General features: G+C 39.0%; 2 protein-coding genes across 3 annotated transcripts in view; one reads left to right on the top strand and one right to left on the bottom strand.

Moving 5' to 3' along the window:
* The window catches only part of LOC146005039 (sodium- and chloride-dependent GABA transporter 1-like), a 191,786-nt gene that overhangs the window by 13,449 nt on the left and 153,621 nt on the right, over positions 1–24,716 (top strand). The window lies entirely within an intron of this gene.
* The window catches only part of LOC146005040 (protein APCDD1-like), a 119,832-nt gene that overhangs the window by 26,631 nt on the left and 68,485 nt on the right, over positions 1–24,716 (bottom strand). The window contains exon 3 of the mRNA XM_083144185.1: positions 6,896–7,577. Within this exon, the coding sequence (XP_083000311.1) occupies positions 6,896–7,577 (682 nt within the window). The remainder of the gene's footprint in view (positions 1–6,895; positions 7,578–24,716) is intronic.

The following is a 24,716-nucleotide window of genomic DNA, read 5'->3' as shown; positions in this document are numbered from 1 at the left end:
AAAATAAAACAATAAAATCTCACAATGAAACACAGTTACATGACACCGAAATACGCCTGACGTAGCCCTTACAAAAACGACATATGCACCTGCACTGAGGGTGCTTTCGATTTAAAATATACCGGTCCCTGTGTTCGCGGCGCCAAAAATGTATGTTGCTCCTGCACTGATGATGCTTTCGATTTTTTTTAAAAAAAACCGGTCCCCTGTTCGCGGCGCCAAAAATGTATGCTACGCCCTCCCCTGCCCGGGAAAACAAATGCTACCACTACCTAGATAGAGGCGGCAAAATCTCCCTCGGACAAGCGAAATAGCGTTACGGTCCAGGTTAAGTTCGTGTGTAGGAACCGGTGACCAACAGTGCAGAGTAATAAGCCATATCGAATAAAAACAAAGACATATGTACTTTCAAATTACCACCTCTTTACCTGTAGCCGGGAAGCGGCTAGCTGCGTACCTGAAAATCACGGGTAGCGACATGCATACGAAAATGATATAGCCCAAAATTAACATGAAAATAAAAAGTATATTCTATTCATAACCAACAAAAAATGGAATTATTACAGGTCCCCACACTTGCACTCTCACATTCTCTCTCAGATTCAATCCTCATGGGGTCATCGACACAAGAAATTATACATGACATGTACAGGTTTTATGACGACAAGCCCTAATTATTGCATTCTCAATTAATTTTATCTTACTTTTTGTCTAATCAGGTCATTTGTGATTTTGCTCCAGTGCTACTTAAATCCTAGCCAGCCCTTACTTAAGTTCACCTTTTGTTTTTTAAAAAGAAACTAGTCGGCGCGGTGACCATACATTACTTGACCAGTATAAACAAAGGCGTCTCAACGGCAATTACATTCACGTGGGCGGACGTTTTCCTTTTACAAGACCTCACGTGGTTCCAAACATAACAAATAACCTCCGTTGAGTGGCGCAAACATATACTCTCTAGCAGGCGGGACTTAAACACTTCGCCGCGACGAGCAATTCACATTACCAGGCAAATACTTTAACAAATAATCACATATGCGACCGGACATAGCTAGCAGCGACACAGCGCTGACACATAAAAATGAACAAACCTCAAGTAGAATGTGCAATTAAGCGGGCGGCGCTTTACTCTAATAGTACGCACTTTAGACAAATACATAGGAGCACAAACAACAATAAATTTAAGACCATTAAGAAAAATATCACAAGGAATAAGAAAAATTGACCTGAGACGAATAAATTACAAATGACAAGCGCGACGGGAGTTCGATATAAAATTTCGAGTTGAGTGGGCGTTTTCTAAATCAATCGGGCCGTCACGTGCTGACAATCACACAGGTGAATACATTACCAACTCTCAGCTTCCGAGGTGCATCCTGGCGTCGTTATGGGCGATTGAAAAACACATGGTATTCACACGGAAGGTTTCCTTGGTCGCGACGATGGGGATGCGAAACGTGTTCAAACACCTAGTTCCCCGGCTCCTCTTCCTCTCAGGATCGGTGGATCTCCGTGGTATGGCGCGGTTCGGACGTCGCATCTGAGCGGTCGTTGTAGGCGTCGTCGGCGTCGTCGGGGCGTCAACATCTCTCTCTACGTCTCTCTGTCGCGGCTGGTAGGCGTCGTCGGGGCGTCAACGTGGCGGATGGTAGGCGTCGTCGGGGCGTCAACATCTCTCTCTACGTCTCTCTGTCGCGGCTGGTAGGCGTCGTCGGGGCGTCAACGTGGCGGATGGTAGGCGTCGTCGGGGCGTCAACGTGGCGGATGGTAGGCATCATCGACGTATCAATGGGGCGGCGTTCGACGTTTTCTCTCTCTCCATGGCGGCGGATAGGCATCATCGGCGTAGTTTCCTCTGACATCGGGCGAATCGACGTAACGCCCTCATCTCTCTTCTCCCTCTAGCCCGCCATAGTTTCCGGTGTTCCTCGTTTCTCAAAAATTATAAATGGCGTAAGGTAATCACGGAAACACGGTTTCGCTTCAACTTCCCCCAGCGGTTGAGGTAGGCGCACTCGTGTAGACTTACTGCCTATGACACACACTGGTGTTCGCACAACACAACAAAGTCCACTGTACACGAAAGGTAGCACGAAGGTGCTCTCGTTCCAAGAATCGCGGCAAAACTGTATATGGAGAGGTAGCACGGAGCTGCTCTCGTTACAAGGATCGCGGTAAGACTGTGTATCGAAAAACCATGTCCTTCGTTTTATTTGGATTTTGAAAAAGGACGCTAGGCGCACGTTGGAGTGACGCTTCCGGAGAGGTTATTCCACCACGCTCTATTGTCTCCAAACTAGGACGGACCGTGTCCTCAGTTTACTTGCGCGGATTAAGCTTCCGCCTGGCTGTCGCCCATAGCTCAGATGCAATCGCTGTCCACAAACTGATCAATTAGGACCGATTTGATCTGGCGTCCGTAATTGTCGCTTGATCGTGACGAAACTCCACACATCCGTCCTTGCGCACATGCCGCTGCGCTGGTATAAGTTTCACATGAATCTGACCGTTGGAAACCGAGATATTTAAATGTTTGTCATTACGGTCGAATTTCCTAAGCTTTAGACGCATAGCGTGACCCTTCAGGTGCTCGCCCTTAACACACGCGAACCTCTCGTTCCTCCCGTCGGCTTGGCAAAAATCAAATATGTAATCTTACAAATTAAAACACTCAACACTTTGAATCAACACGTCTTTTTACCGCTACATACATGAATAATAATGACGGTAAATCTGACTGTCACATCCTGACACTTTTAGTTAATCGCAACGATAAGGAAGAGTGATGAAATTCATGAAGGGATACTTATAAAGAACACCAATGTCCAAGGTGGAATTTGAACTCTGGGTCCCCTGTCATTGTAGCGCTCTGTGCTAACCACTTCGCAATAGAAGTAGGTCCAGTTTTTACGAATAAAAACTGTGGTAGTTCTCAGAGTTACATTTTTTACTTAGATTTCAACGACCTGAAACAAATTTTATATTGCTAAACAGAGGTTCCCAAACTTTTTCATTTCACGGCGCCCTTTGCGTTTCAATATTTTTCCGCGGCGCCCAACTCAGAATGTAGGCCTATCTAAAGCCCGATTCACACGGAACTGGATTTCCAGTAGATATGCCTTAGTTGGCGCTGGACTGGCTATCAATTTGCTAGTTTTCGCATCACACGATACTTATCAGCGTACTTGTCGATAGACTTTTGTTCCCATACGAGGGAAGTTGTAATGGCGGCCGCGTGAGGAGTAAACAATGTATCACTTCACATTTTTAAAAGCCGATAACTATTCAACCGAGAGGAATAACGTTTCGTATAAAACGTTATTAGATACAAAACAATGGCGCTGCTTAAATACATACTTTACAACGTTTACTGTACACGTATGGAAGAATATTTTAGTTGTTTCAAATGTAAACACAGTGCACTCAGCATAGATGATGTAACTAAACGCACCTTTCATGCTCCTTTGCACACTCACAGATTATCTTCACATGGCAAAACTTTGCTCTGATTGGCTGTTCCACAGAATCCAGTCGAGGAAAGTAAAGCAATTAGAACATGTCCTATTCCTCCAAACCAGTCAACCAGTCAGCCAGGCGGCCATGATTGCTACCTAGAAAGTAAGTTCAGCGCTAACTAGGACATTCCTACTAAAAGAACCCAGTTCCGTGTGATAGGGGCTTTACACTTGTAGCGCTCAGTTAGAGTGGTTAGGTTGCTTGCCTTAAGTTAAAAAATAAACACATATTTCAAATTCAGAAACATTTTACATGTAAAAAGTACTAAGTAAGCACATATTTGGAATAAGTGTCATTTCACTGAAAATATTGGAAAATTTCGCGACGCCTCTGTAAGCCAGTCAAAGCGCCCCAGGGCGCCGCGGCTCACACTTTGGGAACCACTGGCCTAAAACATCGAAATATTTCGATTAAAAACATCGACGTAATTCTCTAGGGCGCACGCAGACTGTCAATGGACCCCAAAAGTATATGTGCATTCCATCTTAAAGTTTTTATGAACAAGGCAATTATCATAAAAAAAGTCAATCAACCTTACGTAACTTGTACATTTTCAAATATACGAAGTAACTTCATGGCAAGGGGAGTTTTGGCGATCTGTAATTAATATTCTTCAAGCTCTTTTGTTTTGACAAGTACTTTTTCACATTCCTTCAGTGTTGTGGAGCAGGATTTATCTGTACCCTCGACCCTCTGTACCCCTAGAGAATGTGAAATATCTTGCATGGTTTATGAAGATTTAGTTGATTTTAGGCCTCCCGATGGCGCAGTGGTAGCGTCGTCGCCTTGTAATCAAGGGGTCCCGGGTTCGTTTCCGGTGGAGGCACATAGTGGTTCGGATCTCACTTTAAACTGTAGGTCCAGTCCCGATTAGCCTTACTGTGCATAAAGTGGACCTAAAACAAACCAATCCAATCCAATTACTGTTTATATTGAAGAGTGGATATTGCATCCTCCAAAAAAATAATTCTCAGTCTCCCACACCAGAATTTCCGCAACAGTCTAACACAATAGCAATACACAAGAATCCAATCCAATCCAGTTGATTTTAGCTCCTGGAAATGTCTTATTGTGAACTAAAGTACGTCTGCTATATTAGCATGTTACTTTACTGTGAAGCAGAACAGCTCGAAGGCTTCACGCAAGTGAATATAGCACCCAAAACGACTTTCCACAACAACAGCTATAATTTTACGTAGTTAGGTTAGGATTGTTAGGTTTGGTATTTATAGTTATTTTCGGCGTGTTCTTTCGCTATTTTAGTATATATACAAACATTTTTTACTAACAAAAGGCGGCGAAAATACTTCGAAATTGCACGTTTTAACTTACGTGTGCCATTCTTTGGTATCAAATATCTCAGTTATTTGTGCTTTCCTAACGCTGGAACCACTTTTACATTACATAAAACATTGAAATCTGTCGATTAAAAAAAATTTCGACGTAATTAAACGGTCCCGCTGCTGTTTTTGTGTATTTTAGTCATAAGTGTCTACTTCGAACTGCTCTCTGAGTGCCTAATCTGTCAATGTTCATCAATTTTTAGTGCCTATTTTGTATTTTTGGTGCTTTTGTGCCTGCCTATTTTGAGAGTTTTAGTGCCTATCGATTCTCATCCTGGTTCCGCTATTTTCCTAATAATTATGTTATTACGGGTGATGTAAATAATATAGAACAGTGAAAAGTATATCACACTGGAGATGTAACAAATTATTATGAAATTGCACAGTGGTTTGGCAACCTTGTCACGCATTCCTGGAAGTCATATATGAGCGATTGTTTACTGGGTTGCATACATACAGGTTTGATTTTCAGCGCTTGTAGCGGGTGTTCCCTTCAAATCTACCTAATTTCAATTAATCGTAGAAAGGAAAGTATGAATGATAGAGCAATGAAATTTCAGAGAATTGAAGAAAACTCATAAATTTTATTTTCCACACACTATTACACCCCCATGTGCCCCATTGGTAGCACGAACAGTATCCAGTCTGTATTCAACTTCTTGCCATGTTCTCTCCAACATGTCCCCTGTTACTGTTGCAATCGTATCACGTATGCAGGTTCGTAACTCTGGGATGTTATTCACTGGAGTCGCAAACACACGATTCTTGACGTAACCCCAGAGGAAGAAGTCCAGCGGAGTGAGATCAGGTCGAATTTCTTCCACCTTTCCCTCCAACACACGACGGCAAGCTCCACCAGATTGTTTTAGGACACTGCTGGTTGTTAGAAACTTACTATACCACAGCCTATTTGATTTAGCATCAGGTGCGACTCCTCCGTACACTTGTCTGAAATTTCGTTGCGTTGCAATCACAGATTTTGTCTCAGCATACCACACCACTTCCTGCGCGCGTTGTTGAACAGTCGACATTTTTATTTATGCGACCGTGGCGCTGCGTAGTGAGCAAACGGACAACTTCAAGTCAGGAAAACAAAACTTGAAGATCTGGCCTTTCATTTTGTGTTACAATTATTTCACAATTCATCGTACTTCGTTCACAGTAATTAATTGAAATTATGGAGATTTGAACGGAACACCCTGTATAATGTTTCAAGGAAACGTTACTGTTTTTTATGATATCTAGCAGCACCCAACCGATTTTGAAGTTTTCTTAGGACACCCTGTATAGCTTCGCCGATGGTAAAGTCGTCGCTTTGTTATCAAGGGGTGCGGGTTTCCTTACTCAGTAAAGGCACATAGTGGTTCGTACTCAACTTTAAACTGTAGGTCCAGTTCTTACCAGCCTATCTGTGCATAAAGTGGACTTGAAACAATAAAATATTTTGATAACAGTAATTAAGTTATGAGAATTCTTTAAGCTTATGATAAACCTTTTGTATTCTTAAGAAGGTTTTTTATAGTAACAGGCAAATTATTTTGTGGCCTCGAGCACCACATTCCCATGTAAGTTGGCACCACTGAAACAATGGCATCTTTCTAATTAGGCTACGGCATTTTCAGTGAATACAGCAATCCACCCAAAACAGGGACGCCTTCGCATATAATTAGAAATGACAAATTGCAATTGAACACACGCTATTCATTCACCGAAGCCTAGCTTCCTTGTCTTAGGCGATTCCACGAAGATCCGTTCACCTTAGCATCCAGAGAATACACATAGTTGGAAACAGAGTTGCCAAATTTACATCTTCCCCCACGTTACACATTTAAAGTAACTGTTGTAACATTACTTCTGTTTCAGAAAGTAATTTCGTTACAGTTTCAGTTACTTTTAAAAGAAAGCTGGTTACCATTAAAATTTCTCCTACTTCAGTTACTGGTAACGGCAATAGAAGTAACTAATTACTTTCAAAACACTGGTTAAAGTAAATGTGTAACTAAAATATACACAATGAATAAGAATTGTCTACTTACGTGATCAGTGTGGATGATTGGCATCTGGAAAGCCGTTGGTTTATAAGCAAATCTCTTCTCTGGAGACGAATGGATGTCTCCCAACAGAAGCTCTTTCCGCGGCTTAACGTTCTGCGACAGCTTCGCAGGCCAGCTCTGGGTCCGGATCAGCTGCAGCTCATGAAAAACAATGTTGAGAGCGGACAGGCAGTCCAGATCAAGTCGCCTGGTGCGCGTCTGCTTCCTAGCCTTCGAACGCGCCGCTGTATTCCGCCTCCGATGGTTGTGATGACCACTACGATGCTTCTTCCGTCGCGATCGCAGACTCTTCAGCACCAGGTTCTTCGCCGACGCTTTCCTGGGCGAGCTGGCGCCGAATTTCAATATGGAGTATGCACGATGGGGGCGCCATATTTGTTTCACCAGTCCCGGACATGTTGAGTTCACCTTCTGCGCCAAGTCTTCAGCGGCGTCGTCGTTGTGGGCGACCACGGAGACTTTGTTGAGGACATAGTGCCCCTCAGTGGCCCCCACGGTGATCCAAGACTGTGTCCCCAGCTTGTACCCTCCCCATGCGACGATGGTGTATGCAGGAGACGAACACGATTCGTCCATGTAATAGAACTGAAGCAGTCGGAATGTGTGGTTCTTGTGGAACTCGTAGCTTCGAAGCAAGAACTCTGGGCCAGAACGCACTTCGCATCTGGAATGAAAATCACAAAGTTATTGAAGTGATTGTAGAGTATAAAATATATTCATATTAAAAAGAAAACATAATTATAATCATTGTCTAGAAGTTTATGGAACATTATATTTCTCCTGGGACGTAAAAGAAAATGAATCCACGACTTTTGCGACACCGTCGTATGCGATACTAGCATTTCTGCAGCCATATGGCACACTGTATGGAAAATATATTCCATGACAGTTGCGACACCGTCATCTGCGACACAAAGTGTAAATAGCTTCCCGTTACACTTTATCCAGGCTTAGGACTGGCAGCATCATGGAAGCTGGTGTGTTTTTGAAAACCTTTATTAGTTTTCCTTCACACTGGCATCATGGAAGCTGGGTGTTTAAAAGCTGGGTGTATTTATCCTTTGTCAATGACTGATTCTTTATATCCCTTGTCGATATAGGAGCAGACTGCAATCCCTTGTCAATGTAGAATGCGTCGTTTCTCTTGTAGTTGAACATCTTACTATTTTCATTCTAATTTCTGAACGTACGCCATTCTCCTCAAAAAAACGCTTAAGATCTCTATGCATTTCATAGTCGGCAAACGCTCTTTGTATTCTCTCATCTAATGTAATGTACTGACTTCGTCTACGTTTCCCTTTAAGATTCAGGGCCTTCCTCAGTAGTAGTGTGATTGGTGCTATTACTGGGGCGATAAAGTATGAACCCCCCTCAGGCAGATTTGCCTACACTTAAAACAAGCTCAACATGCCTACATGAGCTTTTTGCTCAAGTGTGGAACCCTGTCTAATCCAAGATTTTTGTAAAAATGCCCTCGGGAATTTCCCGTGAAAGTATGACCCCCCTCAGATTGATTTGCCTACACTTATAAAATCTACATCTGCCAGATTTTTGTCCATAAGCTTGTTAAAAATATGCTCCTCTTGATATTTTTTTTGGCTACACTTAAAACTAGGCCAAACGTATTAACACACACACACACACCCACACACACACCCACACACACACACACACACATATTTACTTCCTGTCCACTTCCGGTTTAAGTTCAATTGGGCACCAGGCTCAACTTGTATATCTAGTATTAAGATAATGTAATTCTTCTAGAATTGCTCTGTGACTCTCTCATTTCTTACATCATAAACATATGATTTTTCACCTATGAGAATAACACTACATATGGTGTCATCAGGGAGTGTATCGTGGAATTCACAGATAATTTTAATGTTTGTTCTGTCATTAACCACAACTTGTTTTCTTTTGGAAGTGTTGATGACAAACATGGGTCTCTGTGCTTTGAATTCATCTGGTGTGTAATACATGTCAGTATTGCCAGTAGTGACCCTTTTGTATGCTGTAAATGCTTCATATAATTTAAGGAAATCATCCTTGGACATGTCTAAAATATAATTTTCTCTAGGGAATACCTCATTTCTGCCATTTTTAAGATATATGTTCTTGATGTTGCAGCTATCAAATTTACTTGAATTTTTTTCCTGGTTATTGTGTCTTCCAGTCTGAAACAGTACCACCACAAAATCCGGCATGTCATATTGTATACTGGAGAATGAATTTGTAGCATCAAACTCATAATAAGTACCAGTGGCAGGCTTCTGTACACATTGATATGTATAAAATTGTAAAGGAATCTGTGGATTTTTTATTATATCTGCTTTGTATTTAAGGGCATAACTGGCTTCATATTCAACAACGGGGATTCTTAGCTCCATAGTCTGAATAATGCATTTGCCTTCATCAGGTAGGGTATTAGGCAGAGCTTCCCCTGTAGGGTTTAATGTACTGTACCTCATCAAAGCATTATTATCATTGGCAGCTCTTCTAAATGTGATTCTTAAACCACCCTTCCACATAATATCTTTGTAATCTGAGAAGAATCCTGGCAACAGCCGCATAGGAAACAGCACTGTGTGGCTCTTAGGTATAATTTTATCACCAGCCTCAAATCCACCTATTTTGTAGTAAGAAGCCTCGGTTTTGGATAATTTTAGTGTGGCCAAAGCTGTGGAGGTAATGCCGGGATAATCCACTCTGTTTATAACAACACCATGCTTTCTGATCTCAATTTCAGAGAACAGATGCGGCACAAAATTATCTACCAATCTTATATTTGAATTTGCCGGATAATCTGTACCATCGAGCTTTACAACATCAAATTTGATGTATAGATCTGCTCTGTGGGGGTGTATAAAGCCATCCCCTACATCAAGATCAACCTCAATTTCTGTGTTGGGTTGATTTAAATTTGCAAAGGTCCTCCTGTTTGGGGGGAATGATTGTAGCTCATAACTCTCAATATTTTCCATTTTTTTTGTATGTATTTTTATTTAAATATTAATCTCTATGATTGCAGTTGTTGTGGCTCCAGCAAAATCAACTAATTCTTCTTTTTCATTAGTGACCATCAATTCAATGTTATCTATTCTATTATGCACACAGGAAAATATAATGTTGGGGATGGAGTGTAGATGATTGGCTCCATAAATTCAGAATTAGGTTTAAATGTTGCAATGATGCCAGTTTGTTTGTGAGTGCCTATGCCATTTGATTTGGTGATCATACCCTCAGCCACATTACAGTGAATATTTAGAGTCTCTATGGCTAAGAATTTAGGTATATTAATAGCAGTGTGTTTGATGGCTGGTTCAAGTTTTGTGTTGTTCTCAAAGCCTAACAGCTCTCCTATGGTACCCAGATCCACTGTTTCTGTAGCAGATACAATCTCTACCCTGTGAGTGACAGAATTTTGAGTTAATACTATACCTCTGGGTAATTGAGCATTTAGAGTGGACAGATTATACTGCCCTGGAGTGATGACAATTTTTTGATCCCCTACTGCAATTTTGTTGTTGTGGTGTGTAATATTAGGGATCAAGTACATGCCATAAAATGCTCTGAGAGCTATTGTTTTGGGATATACTATATCATCATGTAATTTGAGTTTCAATATTGAATTTTGGCTGGTGAGATGGAATACCCCCATGATGTTTTAAATACCACAGGGCCTTTTGAAAATTTTCAATTGATGGTTTATTTATTTGAGACATATATCTAAGAACAGATAAACACAAATGTCCACAATTAACATCTTTGAAGTTTTGAACACGGGCATTATTGTAATAAAGATTAGTTGATTTTAGATATTGTACTAAATTTTCAGGTGGAACACCTCCAAATGAATCAAACACAAATGCATTATTGTTTAAATATTTAAGATAACAGATTCAGTGAGTGCCCTGATTTTTATACTTATCCAAATTAACAATGCCACACTCTTTGTTGAGTGGTTGTTCTGGTAAAGAATCAGACATGTACACACCTCTAAAATTTTTGATGCCCAGTGGCTTGATTAAAGCTTCAATATCTTGGTTTGTAAGCGGCTCTTGTTTTTTTTAAACTTATTCATGGCTCTCTTAACACCTTTGCCTTGTTTCTCCATGGCCAGGTTATGGCGCTTCAATTCATCTAATTCTGCCCTATTCTTCTTGGCATCTATTACTGTTTTTGCTATGGCAGCTGATCCCCCAGCCAAGCTCCCCACAGCCCCAAGTGCTGCTAAGATGGCCGGGATAGTAAATATGAAACCCCCCACATGTGATTTTTTTCTAGATTGTTGTAATTTTTTTAATTGGGGGGGTACTAAGCAACAATTTCATACCATGGCCCTTGGCAATACAAGAGCTTTTTTCCTTGCGCTGCTTTTTGGTTAAAAGACTATCAATAGTTTTAAGAGATTTAAGACCTGCATAAGGTATTTGATACATAACACCCTTGGCCTTCATTGTAGGTTTATTATATACATATTCACAGCCCCCACCCCAGTTTTTGTTTGGTGTTCATAGCTATGGTGGTCCAATGCTGCTATTCTTTCACTCAAAGAAGCATCTTTGCTTACAAATCTACCAAATGCAGCCTCTTCTAATTTCTTGTCTGCAACATGTCTCTTGTCAAGATCAGAATGTGTGTTGTATGCTATGTCATGGTCTCTACAAGCAGCATCTAGGGGATTAACACCAGGATCACCTCTGTTTAATCTATGATCTAGTTTTGTACCGGGACCACAATACTGATAGCCTGGAATGTGTAGTTCAAATGGTAGCTTGTTTATAATATCATTAACCAACCCCCGACCCTCAGAAATATTCCAAAATTTAGGTGGTAGAGTATTAATAATTTTTATAAGATATCCAATCCCCTTAGTGTCATTCACTATAAAATTAGACAATTTGGTGCTTATCATGTCCATAATTCCAACCTTTTCATTGTAAATATTGTGGTTGCCAGCATTTTCCTCCCCAGCTATCACCAATAACCTATCTACAAGTTTCCTGACATCATCAACCCAGACAAATTCTTTAGGCAGGGTGTTGTATTGTTTGATTCCACTCCCTGTCTTAATTTGTGACCATATGGGCTTGATTAAATTATTGTATTTTGCTCCACTGCTAGACTTGACTCTTTTTGTGTGGGATCATTGTTCTGGTATAGAGCATCTGATTTTATTAATATTTCCTTGTAATGATCATAATCTTGATCTGTAATCTTGGCCTTTTCCTAGTCATCAGTTCCCACAATCCAGGTGTGCCAAGATACTTAACAAAAGCACCTTTTCTCCAAGATGAGATTCTGAATATACAATTATATCATCTCCCATAAATGTTACTCTGAAATTGCCAATTCTATGTATGATGCTACCATCACGCTCTGTGTCAGCATATAAGCCAAAGACCTCATCTTTGTTGTCTTTAGGTGTGCTTAAATATTTTTGAGCAAGAAGACCCAATTCAATAGGATCCTGAGTAGCTTCAATTCTTCGAGGAGCAACAGGACTAGGTGTATGAATACTGGAAAGTGGGGTGATTGGATAATCTAATATGTTCCTTACAGCTACAGGTACAAGCTCTGTGATCAAATTTTGATTTTGCTCTGTAACAGTTTTGATATTTTTACCTAATTCACTAATAGCATCAATAATAGGCTGTTCTGTTTGTTTGTGTTGTTCACAAATTCCTCGGTTCTCTGATTTCCATCCCTTAAATCTTTTTACAAGATAATCTTTTAATTTAAGATCATCAATGATTGGCCTTTTCATGGTTATTTATATATGTTTCAATGTCTAGAAAATTGTTAATTTTATTTCTATATTTACCACTATTGGGTTTTCTTGTCATATCAATTGTAACAAACCCATAACTGTCCTGGTTCCAGCACCTACTGCAAAACTTGGAAAAATTATTGTAGCTCAAGTCCCCACCTACATATTCATCATGTATGTGTTTGAGGTTGGTATGATCTTGATGAAACACACATATAAAATTGCTGTTGTCTCGGATCAGCTGCTTCGGAATTTTAGAAAAAGTCTGTGCCAGGTAGAAACAATCAATGTTTTTGTGTCGCCCCTGTGTAAAAAAATTTCTAACCTTGTTTTGATTATCCAGTATAATGTCATCAAACACAACAACAGAATTATCGAGACATTCATGAAGTGGCTTAACATCTGGTTCAAAAGTGGCTATATCCAATCCATCATATAGCTTCATCAGCTGCTGATATTTTAATTGTTCCAAGCTCTTAGAGAAGACATACAAGTGCCTATTTTTCCAGTCTAACCAGTTGGGTGCCAATAAAAAATTATCAATCATTAGTGTAGTTTTACCACAAGCCGATGGCCCAACAATAAGACATCTAATATTTTCAGGCAGCAACTTGCCATTTCTCTTAATCTGCTGTTCAGGTTCTGGCAGCCTTTTTATAACATCCCAGGTGCTCATATTATCACTTTGTCTGCATCGATCCAGCTGTGTTCTGGAAGTCCTAGCCATTTGACAAATAACTTGTTGCCTTTTCTGCGGATGATTTTTTCTATGAGATATGTGTCAGGCTGTTTAGTTTTGTTGAGTTCTTCTTCATAGAATCTGCCTTTGAGAATTTCTCCTCGGTGATCTTTTATTATATATGTGTTAAGGGTCCCAGGTTTAACTTGAACCACTGTAAATAATTCAGTGCTCCAGTTTCTTGTAAAGCCTCTTTTGAATAAGTGCTTATATTTGCTGATTCTTACTTGATCACCCACCTTGTATTTGGCCTTTCTTGTTGTTGGCTGGTATCTAGGATAATAAACAGTCCTGATCAATTTTGCTCATCAGATGAAGTTACTTCAGAGGGTTTCATGTTGATTGTGGAATGGACCGAGTTGTTATATTTATGTAGAAGTTCTGGAAGAATATTAATCCATTTATAATTACCTTGAAGTGTAAATTGTTTATACATAAGATTTTTTAGGGTTTTGTTGAATCTCTCTACAATTGAGGCTTTGAGATCACTGTAACTCGAATAATGTTGTATTGACTGGCTTTTAATAAATTGTTGGAACACAGAATTATAAAATTCTTTGCCATTATCTGTTTGCAAATAGCGCGGTGATCTTCCACTCTGATTGATGATTGTCCTGAAGGCTTCTGTAACACATTTTCCAGTCTTGGATTTGAGTGGCACAGCCCAGGCAAATTTTGAAAATGTGTCTATTACAGTGAGTAGATACTTGTAGCCCTTGTTGATTTTGTCTAAGTTTTTCAGCTGTCCACTTGCCATCTCAATCAAGTCGCTCTGCCATAAATCATTTATGCCTTTTGTGACTACTGGCAGTCTCTTATAATTATGTCTGGCTTGTCTGTGTAATTCATCAACAATAATTTGTCTAGACATAATATGAAAACAAGAATATTGCAACTATGGGGTGTTCAGCAGCTGATACTACAGGATTTTCTAAATATAATTTGTCTCCTATTTGTATATGAAATTCCAGAGAGCCATCATCTTCAGCATAAGATATTTCTAATGTATTGGGATCTGTAAAATCCTCTAACTCTACACTGGTGATTTTTGGTTTGTTGTCAGCATTTGTTATTGATAAGGTAGGGTAGTGGTTTGCCTGTGGTTGAAGCCAATATTTGATTTTGATTGGTCTCAGTGTGCCCCCAACAAAAAACTGGTAATAAAATTGTGCAGGGGACAGCATATATATTTTGCCACCTGGTGTAAATGGTGAATCATATTCTTTGTTGGGGATGCTGTACAATTCAAGAATTACTGTATGTTTAGGATTCTCGATTATGCCTGTTATTTCTTTTTCTGCTGTAAGCAATCTACTTGTTACAGATTCAAGGTGCTCATTGATAGTCCTAACAACATCATCATGGCCTGGCTTGATTTTTATGTCCACAACAAGTTTCTTGTATTGTTGCACAATCTCTTGAAGCTGGGTGGCAAAAACAGACAGAGCATTTGCTTGATTGAATTCCATGGTCCCTAGCTGTTGCTTGATATTAGCTACAATTTGTTGCAAATTTTCAACAACTGCCAATTTTGAATTTTGAGCAGTAAGATCATCGACCTGTCTTCTGATATCCTCAAACAGGGCATGCAGTTCATTAATATGTTGATTAGTTGGTAGAGTGGCCACTGTCTGAGTAAGTTGTTTGATCTCTGTCTGGATATTCTTGATATCTTCTGATTTCAATATGCGATTCACTGCCCTCTTTATATTTTTAAGTTCCTGTGATGTAGGGAGATTTGATACAGTATTTTGCAAAGATTGAAGTGCCAATTTCACATTATTTAAGTCAGAAGCATCAGCCACATTTTGCATAGCATTTTGGAGCAGCGCTATATCTGCCTGAGTGGGTGTTGATTGCTGTAAAATTTCAAGTTTTGTTTGGATATCATCGATCAAGTGATGAAAATGAGATAGTTCAGATTCAGTGTTGAGGTTTTCAAGCTTTGTGATCTGTTCCTGGACACTTACAAGAGTGTCTACAATACCGGGCAGGCGGGATTCTTGTACATTTGTCAAATCACTTTGCACTGCTGCTATTGTACCCTCAAGATGGGTTATGTTATTTTGAATTTTTCCAAAATCTTCATATGTTTCAAGTTGCAGCTTAATGTTGGCAACACTCCGAGTTATTGCACTCAAAGCATCAGAAGATGGCTAGTTGTTCATAAAATTTTCAAGTGCCTCAATTTTTTCTTTAACCTCGGCTATGGCATTGTTCAAGGGGTCTAGATTAGGTATTTGGAGTGATTGAATCTGTTCTTTTAGAGTGGAAATCACTAGATCAAAATCTTCTTGTGATTTTATGCTTTTGACAATTGTTTGGAGCTGTGTCTGGACATTATTTATCTGCTCTTCCAATTGCTGTTTCAATTGCTCAGAGTTGGTGGCCTGGGTCTTAAATTTGGCTTGAAGAGCTGCTACAGCTTCTTCTAAACTTTGAAAATTATCCAATGTGGCCAAGTCAGTATATTTTTGAAGCAATAATTTGAGTTCAGAATCAATTTTAAGAGGAGGGTCCATGCATTGTGATTACAAATTTGTAATTTCTAGTTGAAGACTGGCATTCAGTGTGGTTTGTAAAGCTTGTAAATCACTTCTTAATTTCTTGGCTCTGACATCAAGCATCAGAATCTCATCACTGTGATCTTCATGCCTTGTATGGCCAAATATATCATTAGGCATTTTGTTTTAGTGGTTATTTATTATTGAATATCTGATTCTTAATTCTATAAAAAAAGGTATAAGCTTGTCATATGATCCCGGGACCTCAATATATAAGCAGTCACCAGCAGAAACAGTATATACAGTGCCAGAAATCATGTTTGAGTGCTTAATTCTATAAATATTTCTCCCTACTGAAATCTTGACATTACCCTCAGGGGTTGTAATAAATTGCAATTGACCACCTACAGGTAATTGGTAATGATTTAAATTATTGTTAAATATGTACAATGTTTTACCTGTTTCATCATCAACATCTGTAAGTATGCTGTTCAGATGAATAATTAACTAAGCACTTAGTTTAGATATTATATCAGAAGAGGGTTGTGGTGTTGGCAGGTCCATAATAGCCTGTTTTTTGAACCCAAATAAGTTCATAGGCATGTTTATTTATTTCAAATCATGCTCTGTAATTGGGCATTGTTTGCCACTTTTCAAATCACAATGACCCCATGGTAGAGTATGTATGCCACATGATAAAATGCATCTCTTATCATCATGTGGGTCCAGAGCCACTTTTCTTACAATATTGCTAGTCAACAAGTGATCCACACTCTGAATTCTGGATTCTGATGTTCTGATTGTGCTACATGATTTGAGGCAATTTTTGTAATCTTCAAATTCAAGCTCTTTGTCTACAGTCACTCTGCCAATGCCCTTGGCCTTTTTGGCAACAGCGCCACTACATGTTTCAAAACTGTACATCTTGGCCCTTAACCCAGCAAATGCCACAATAACATCACCAAGTGTCTCATCTTTTAACTTGCCAGGCACCTTTTTGTTGTGGGGTTGAATCTTTGTATGTTCACTGGTATCAAAATATTCAAGCAATGCAGGCTGTGCTATATCTTGATAAACATCTTCTGTTTGAATATCAAGAACAAAACTATCTGTGTCCATGTACATCAGTTTTACACGATCCTTATAAAAAGGCTTCAACACATTATAAAACAATTTTAACATGTGTAATTTGGCCAATTCCAATATCACAGCCCCTACATAAATAGGCTTATCAAACTTAATCTTTGTTTTTTTCATGTTGAAAAGTGCCATATTTTCATCATAAATTCTTCTGTAATTGAAGTTGGGCTTTGCAATCAATTTTTTTCTCCGGCTGGGGTCAGTAATTATTTTAACATCAATATGTTTTCTGACATTTTCAATTGTTTTGCCATACACTGAATTGACCATCAATTTAAACAAGGTCTTATCAAATTGGCTCATTGCAGATGTTCGAAGCTCTGTGTTTGTATCAATATATGGCTTCAACCATCTTGAGTGCCTGAACCTCAAAACTTTTCCAATTTTGGTCACTTGAACACCATGTTTCATCAGGAACTGGAGGTTTTTGTAATATATGACATAATCCTGTTTCGGCTCTAGAGTCATCATCAATTTCTTCTGTTTAGAGCCAGGTGAACACTTAACCTCAGGAATTGGGGGCAGATCAGAAAATGTGTTGTGTAAATCATCAGGAATTGTCAGATCAACCTCTAAGAACAGGCCATAGTAACTGTCATCAAAATTTTTAAGATCTTCAATATTGAAATCTTCAACCCACTCAAGCCCTGCATATGGCAGTTTATCCATCATAGCATAACCATAGAGGCTGTTGGCATCTACATACAGTATATAATTTGATGGCAGTGCTGGATCATAATCAGGAATATATTTGTTATTTGCTCTGGCATATCTCTGAGAACATTGCACCATGCCTCCTCTTATACATTGTTCCATAAACAGATACATATCTTGATCCTGGATCAGATCCAATTGCATTTTAGTGTTTAAAAACATTGCAGACCATGCTAGGCCCGGAGCACTGTAAAAATACATTGGATCCAGCTTATAATTTTGCATGGAAGATTTTCTGAATGCCTGAAGTATATCAGCTAAGAGGGTCACATCAAGTTTTAAATATGCCTTGTGATAATCACCAAATGTCTGGCATTTTAAATTGTTCCACATCAACTGGGCATGGTGATAATCATCATCAGTGATTCCAGATCCTCTGATTTTGCTGTAAAACTCTTGTTGTGGTGGCAGAGAACACTCATCAAATTTAGAAAAATCAATAACATAATAATATGGTTATACACCCTTCCGCCTAATTAATTTCAGGTCCTGATTTGGAAACATGGTACATGTGATTTTGAATTGATCATCAGATAATTGAGTGGCCAGTGTAGCCAGGCTAGCAGACAGAATTCTGTATGAATCAAGAAATCTTAAGTGAATGGGAACACCATTAACTTTAATTATTTTGCTAATGGCAATATATTTCTCATTATTTTCAGCTAAAATATTTAAATTCTGCTTGTCAAACCCCTCGAACCTGATCAGATGATGAAAATCATAATTGGATGCACCATGGCAAAATATAGGGACAAATTTTGGTCTCTGGATCTTAATATTACAGCTATTACACAGGGCCATTAAGAATTTACCATCTGTATGAGAATGGTGTTTCACCTTGATATTTGCATCTGAAAATTCACAATCACATACCGGGCATTTTTCTGCATTGTTGAAATCTTCAATCTGATCCTCTGTTAAAGGCAACATGGGCTTTGATTTTAATAAGACATTAGATGCTATGTCATGGCACTCATTTTCTATTCTATGTGCAAATTCTTTGATGGCATCTGCTCCCATGTATAAATCTTCTTTACTAACAACCCCATCCTGTACAAGCACATAATAAAAACTAGAAGGTTCATGTAACTGGTATGATGTAATTGAAGATTCATCAGGATCTGGGCTGCAGAATGCAAGGGGTTTGAGGTTTGATTCAAAATCACAGACTATATATACTGGGTGTTCCAACAGGGCTTCAAATTTTTTGAATTTGGCATTTTCATTTGGGTTAGGCATCACCATATGAACAGGTTTATGGTTGCCACAGTATTTCAGATGCTCAATTAACTTGTTTTTAGCAATTTCTGTATTCACTTCCCGAACCCCATTTACCATTTTTCTACCATCAAATACAGTTAAACATCTTCGGCACAACTTAAATGTTCTATTAAATTTGTCTAGTTGTGTTCTGACTAAAGCTTCAAGATTATGTATCAGAGTGTAATGATATGTGCCATCCCCTTTAATTAAGAGCAGATCAATCGGAACAGCAGAATCATCATCAAATGTACTGATTCTGAGAGGTGCTATCAAGCAATTGCCACGGCCAGTATAACAAATAAATACATTAATAGATAATTGTTTACCATTAATATCCCTGGCCTTTTTTTCAAATTTATCAATATTCTGAACAGACATTGGATATTCTAAACCCTCCATTGCCTCATCAAAATCATTTTCATGTTGTTTATAATAAGTTATTCTCTCAGGATTCCTTGAAACTGGATACAAAGCAGCTAAAATACACCACAAAAAGCATTTCTCATCATTATTTTCTATGTTAAGCACAGCTTTTTTGTTTTTAATATTAGCAGGTAAAGGCACATATGTGGAACCTTGTAATGGGCTGAATTCAGAAATATTAACATAGAGCTTGTGTGGAGATCCGCATAGGCTCCATCCAGACTCTTTTGCCGCAAATTCAGAGTGTTTAATATTCAATTGATCTATCAAACTGCTTATTATTTTGTCTGAATTTGCATTTAATATATAGGTACAGTTTCTGTTATGTGGGGCTCTGTAAATTTTGTGCCATTTGGCTTCTTATATTGTGTAAACAATTTGAGGGACAGCTTATAAGAGCCATTTTGTGCATTTAGAATTGCCTGCACATCTGGATTTATACTGTTCAAAAAATTCTTAATGTCACATTTTGGCTCTGATACAAACCGGTGATCCCTAAGTTGGCCATTAAAACTGCTATGGATAGGTGGTGCATAGCGTGGCTGCTTTGCTGGTCCAGCATTAACAGGTGCTTCATGCTTCCTTTTCAGACCAGATGTAGATGGTTGTGGGGGCAATGTTGATGACTGTGCAGAGCAAGTACCTTTATGTTTATAAGTGAAGTATTCCATGCTATATTTTCTATGGCATTTAGGGCATATTTTTGTGGGAGTTCTGCATTTGTCTGGATTACAATTCCTTTGATGCTTAGCTCAATTGGGGCTAGATATATTCTTTTTGCATTGATTACAATATTTTTGATTTGGCATTTTTGTTGTTGTTTATTATATAAGATTTCCTGGGGTCCAAATCAAAATTCTATGCTTAATAAAAAATATCAGTTGGGTTCAGCAGTGTGATTTGTGTGTGTGTGTGTGTGTGTGTGTGTGTGTGTGTGTGTGTGTGTGTGTGTGTGTGTGTGTTAATATTTTTGGCTTTGGTATTTATATAAAATTTCTTGGGGTTCAAATCAAAACTCTATACTTAATAAACCTATGACAGGTTGTCAAAAATTCTGTATATTAAATCAAATAGATTTGTAATTCAATTTATACAAATCTGCAATATTTTTGTGTATAAAAATATGAGCAGCACTGCAACAACACACCCTTACTCTTCAACAACTCTCACAATACTGGCTGATATGCAATGCAAAATCTCTTTATATAGCCTAAACACAGACCGCATTGAAAGCATCTGAAACAATAAGCCAATCAGAATATAACACATCGTCACATTATGTCATAACCAACCAATCAGAAAACAACACATGTCTAATAATTTGTTGCAAAACATGATGCAATATAAATAAACCAGAAATAGGCCACAAGTGGACCGGAAGTAGGCAAACCGGAAGTGGACCGGAAGTGAACCGGAAGTGGACCGGAAGTGGACCGGAAGTAAATATGTTGGTGGGTGTGGGTGTGTGTGTGTGTGTTAATACGTTTGGCCTAGTTTTAAGTGTAGCCAAAAAAAAATATCAAGAGGAGCATATTTTTAACAAATTTATGGACAACAATCTCACAGAAGTGCCTTTTATAAGTGTAGGCAAATCAATCTGAGGGGGGTCATACTTTCACGGGAAATTCCCGAGGGCATTTTTACAAAAATCTTGGATTAGACAGGGTTCCACACTTGAGCAAAAAGCTCATATAGGCATGTTGAGCTTGTTTTAAGTGTAGGCAAATCTGCCTGAGGGGGGTTCATACTTTATCGCCCCAGTAATAGCATCAATCACACTACTTTCCTCTCACATAAGTAGTCGTTGTACACAGCTTCTAATCTTAAAGTCTGCACTAATTGGTACACGTTAGGACTTGACTTTTCCGTCAATACATTAACTGTATGGTTCCATCCCTCGACTTCATTGTTAGTCCTGTGCCGCTGTTGGGAGCAGTTCCACATGGAAATGTCGAAAACAGTTTTGTTCATCCACTGTTCAACGAAATAATCCAAAAAAATTATTTGTGTCGTTGTTTGGCGCATCTTCCATCACCCACAGCCATCCATCATCGACGTCAGCCACAGGGAGGTAAGCCAGAGCTGAACACATTCTTATACACAGCCGCACGTCTGGATCTGTTTTGTAATCGTTTGCCAGTCCCAACTCCTGCACCTTTCGCCACAAACATTAGTTAAAGTGATAATTACAACCACTGATCTGAGCCTCGGGAAATACTTTCTTCAGAGACGCTATTGCTGCTGGACGTACGCAAATGTCGCTAATCCTGGTAAACAAATTACAAATCGTAGGGGATAATCCAAGAAGTGTCGCTTATGACGGGGAAAAAACAGTTTTTGCCTTAGTGTCGCAAATGACGGTGTCGGAAATGTCGGAACTCCAAAGAAAATAGTATAGTCGGTTTCTTTTCAGTTAGAACCAGAAAACATTTTAGTTATTTAACACAGATACAGGATAGCCAATGGCGGTATTGTTTTCTGATTACAGGTGAGCTGTAGCACCGACAATAAACGGCATGGATATCCATGAGATATCTGATACTGAATATACATGGCATCTCCATTAAACATATCCATTTGACATCCATGGGATATCCACAGGCTGCTCAATCCTGGATAACGATGGGATATATCTGATACTGGATATCCATGGGATATCCCGTACATGTCTTCTGGAAAGATTCATTCATGATGTCTAGTTATTCACTCATCCAAAACTGATTCACAGAATGTCCATGAAAAATCCGTCCAGAATATCATATGGATATCCCCAGGTTTCTAAGGGATATCTAGTGGATGTTTACTGGATATGTCTAGATATCTGCTGTATATGCAGAACTTAAGAAACTAATATTCAAAAGAGAGTCTTTTGGACATTTGCATGACTGTATGGAATTTGGTAAAGTGTGTTGAGACTTGTGCAGTTTTCTCTCTGGTACCAGACTATATGGCCAGCCTGTAGAAAACATGTCTGAGATGTGTGGGTCAAGAAATAGGGTTCTGACGTGAGATTAAGGAAGGGGTGAAATCAGTGTTGCAAATTACCGGTCACAAAATGCGACTAGAAGTTTTGCTTTTGCACCGAAGTAAATTGATCAAGTCTCCACGTTTGGCGCTCGACGGATAGAGTGGCCCCAAAGCGGAACTATAAATTGGAAAAATATGTTTTCCTTTTTAAATCAAGGTCTATTTGGCGACTAGGTATAATGTATTAGGATCCAAATAGCTCCTAAATCACAAGGTCCAGTTTCTAACACTAGATGGACCTGCAATAAATATCTCAGCTAGGAGTATCTTACATAAATAAAATGACTGGGAACGACTGCTTTAAATTTTTAACTGGCAAATCCTGATGCACTTTAAACGTAACTCACATACTGCCAGGGGTGCCCATCTTCCCCAAGGCTAATGGCGCAACACCCCCAAAATCATGTCATGCGTCCCCCCCAAACCATATAGTAATACGCACAAAGAATTTAATTACGACAGTGTGTACCGAAAGTAACCGTTTCTTAGCTTTACCGAACACTACACTTGATGTCATTTGCCCCTCTTCCCAAAACAGGGGTGCCCACCACTCGAGATGTACTGTTTATATTGAAGAGTGGATATTGTATCCTCCAAAAAAATAATTCTCAGTCTCCCGCACCAGAATTTACGCGACAGTCTAAGACAATAGTAATACACAAGAATTAGATACCCCCTCAATTTAATGCTCAATCCCCCTCTAAGTAAAATACCCGATATAATCTAAGACCTAGAGTTGGATACTGTCCCCCCCCCAACATTGAATTCAGAACCCCCTCCCCCAGAACCCACCTGCGCACCCTCCCTCTTCAGCTAATGGATTAAATACGGTGTAAAATTTTTACATATATTTTGGAAAATATGGAAATGTTGAATTTTAGCTATATTATTTGAAGGTGGAAAAATCCCGCCTGCGCCATAATCCCCCCTTGTGGTCACCCCTTCATATAATACTGCAATAGTCAACATTACCCTCCCTGTTGACGTCAGGTTACATCGTAAATCCCAGAAGAAGCTTGTGGAATTTGACACTCTGTCCCCTTCCTCCGGACAGCACGGATTTCCGAAGCTGTAGTAATGCCTTTCCCATATGGCTGGATGTCTCACAGGCAGGGAAGCAAGATACCTTTGATCGAAATTGCAGATATCAACACGAAAGCTGTCGATTGCGTTTCGGGAATAGCAGCCTTACGATCTTTTTCTGCAGTTGCAACGCTAAAGGGGCGACAGTTTGGTCTCCAACCCCTTAGACAAGCGACTGTCACCCCGCGCGTGCCTTTCCTGATTCCTAGAAAAAATATATTGAGTATCAATGTGTTTTTATTATTATTGTATAGGCCTATATTGCTTATTAATTCATAGTGTGGGCTATTTTCTCGACACTGTAACTTTGTGTTTGTATTATTGTCATTTTTTATTAATTATATGATGTTTTGCGTATTATAATTTCTTATGTATTATATTTTCTTGTCTCTCAATTGTTTTATTGATAAATATCAGTTGTAATAGCTGCTCAAGTGCAAAAGCACGTCTGCTTTCCAAATGCTATCTTACTATCTTGTTCACGTTTTGGGATCAAATATTAAAATCAGGAATCACAAAATAATAATTATTAATATAATTAACGCCCAGCACGTTAAATAATCGGATTTCGGACTCGCCGCGGTAAGTCCCGAGTTCGAATCCCGGCATGGGTGGTATTTGTGAGGATCCTTTCATCAATTTCATCTAATCATCACACATCATTGGACAAAAATGGCAGAAAAGCGACGCTAAATAGAAAAATAAAAACACAAACATAAACATAACAGAACCACTGTGGCCAGTTGGTAGGGCGTCGCGAGAGATCCGGGTTTAATTCCCTGGTGGGGATTTGTGGTGGGATTTTTTTATATCAATGTCGCAGAATGGAGCGGCTCTGTTGTTCACTTGGCCCTGATAAAAGGGTACCCGTGTCAAATCCTGGGGGAGGGGGTTAAAGTTTTCCGGAGCGTGGTATCACCTCCACAATTGACTGAGGTTGCGAATATGTGTGGTGCAGGCACGTATTTAGAAATTTATTTCAGGTGGGGTCTGATCCAAGTGTCTTAGATATAATAATAATAAAATAAAAATATAATTATATTAAATAAAAATAATAATAAATATTAAATTGATATTGTATTGCTATTATTACTTTAATAGGTAAAAAACTGTATAAGACTAGAGATATAAAAGCAT

Source organism: Lepisma saccharinum, chromosome 22, assembly GCF_977018435.1.
Source record: "Lepisma saccharinum chromosome 22, izLepSacc3.1, whole genome shotgun sequence".
Taxonomy (NCBI): domain Eukaryota; kingdom Metazoa; phylum Arthropoda; class Insecta; order Zygentoma; family Lepismatidae; genus Lepisma; species Lepisma saccharinum.
This window is presented reverse-complemented; position numbering and strand designations above follow the sequence as displayed.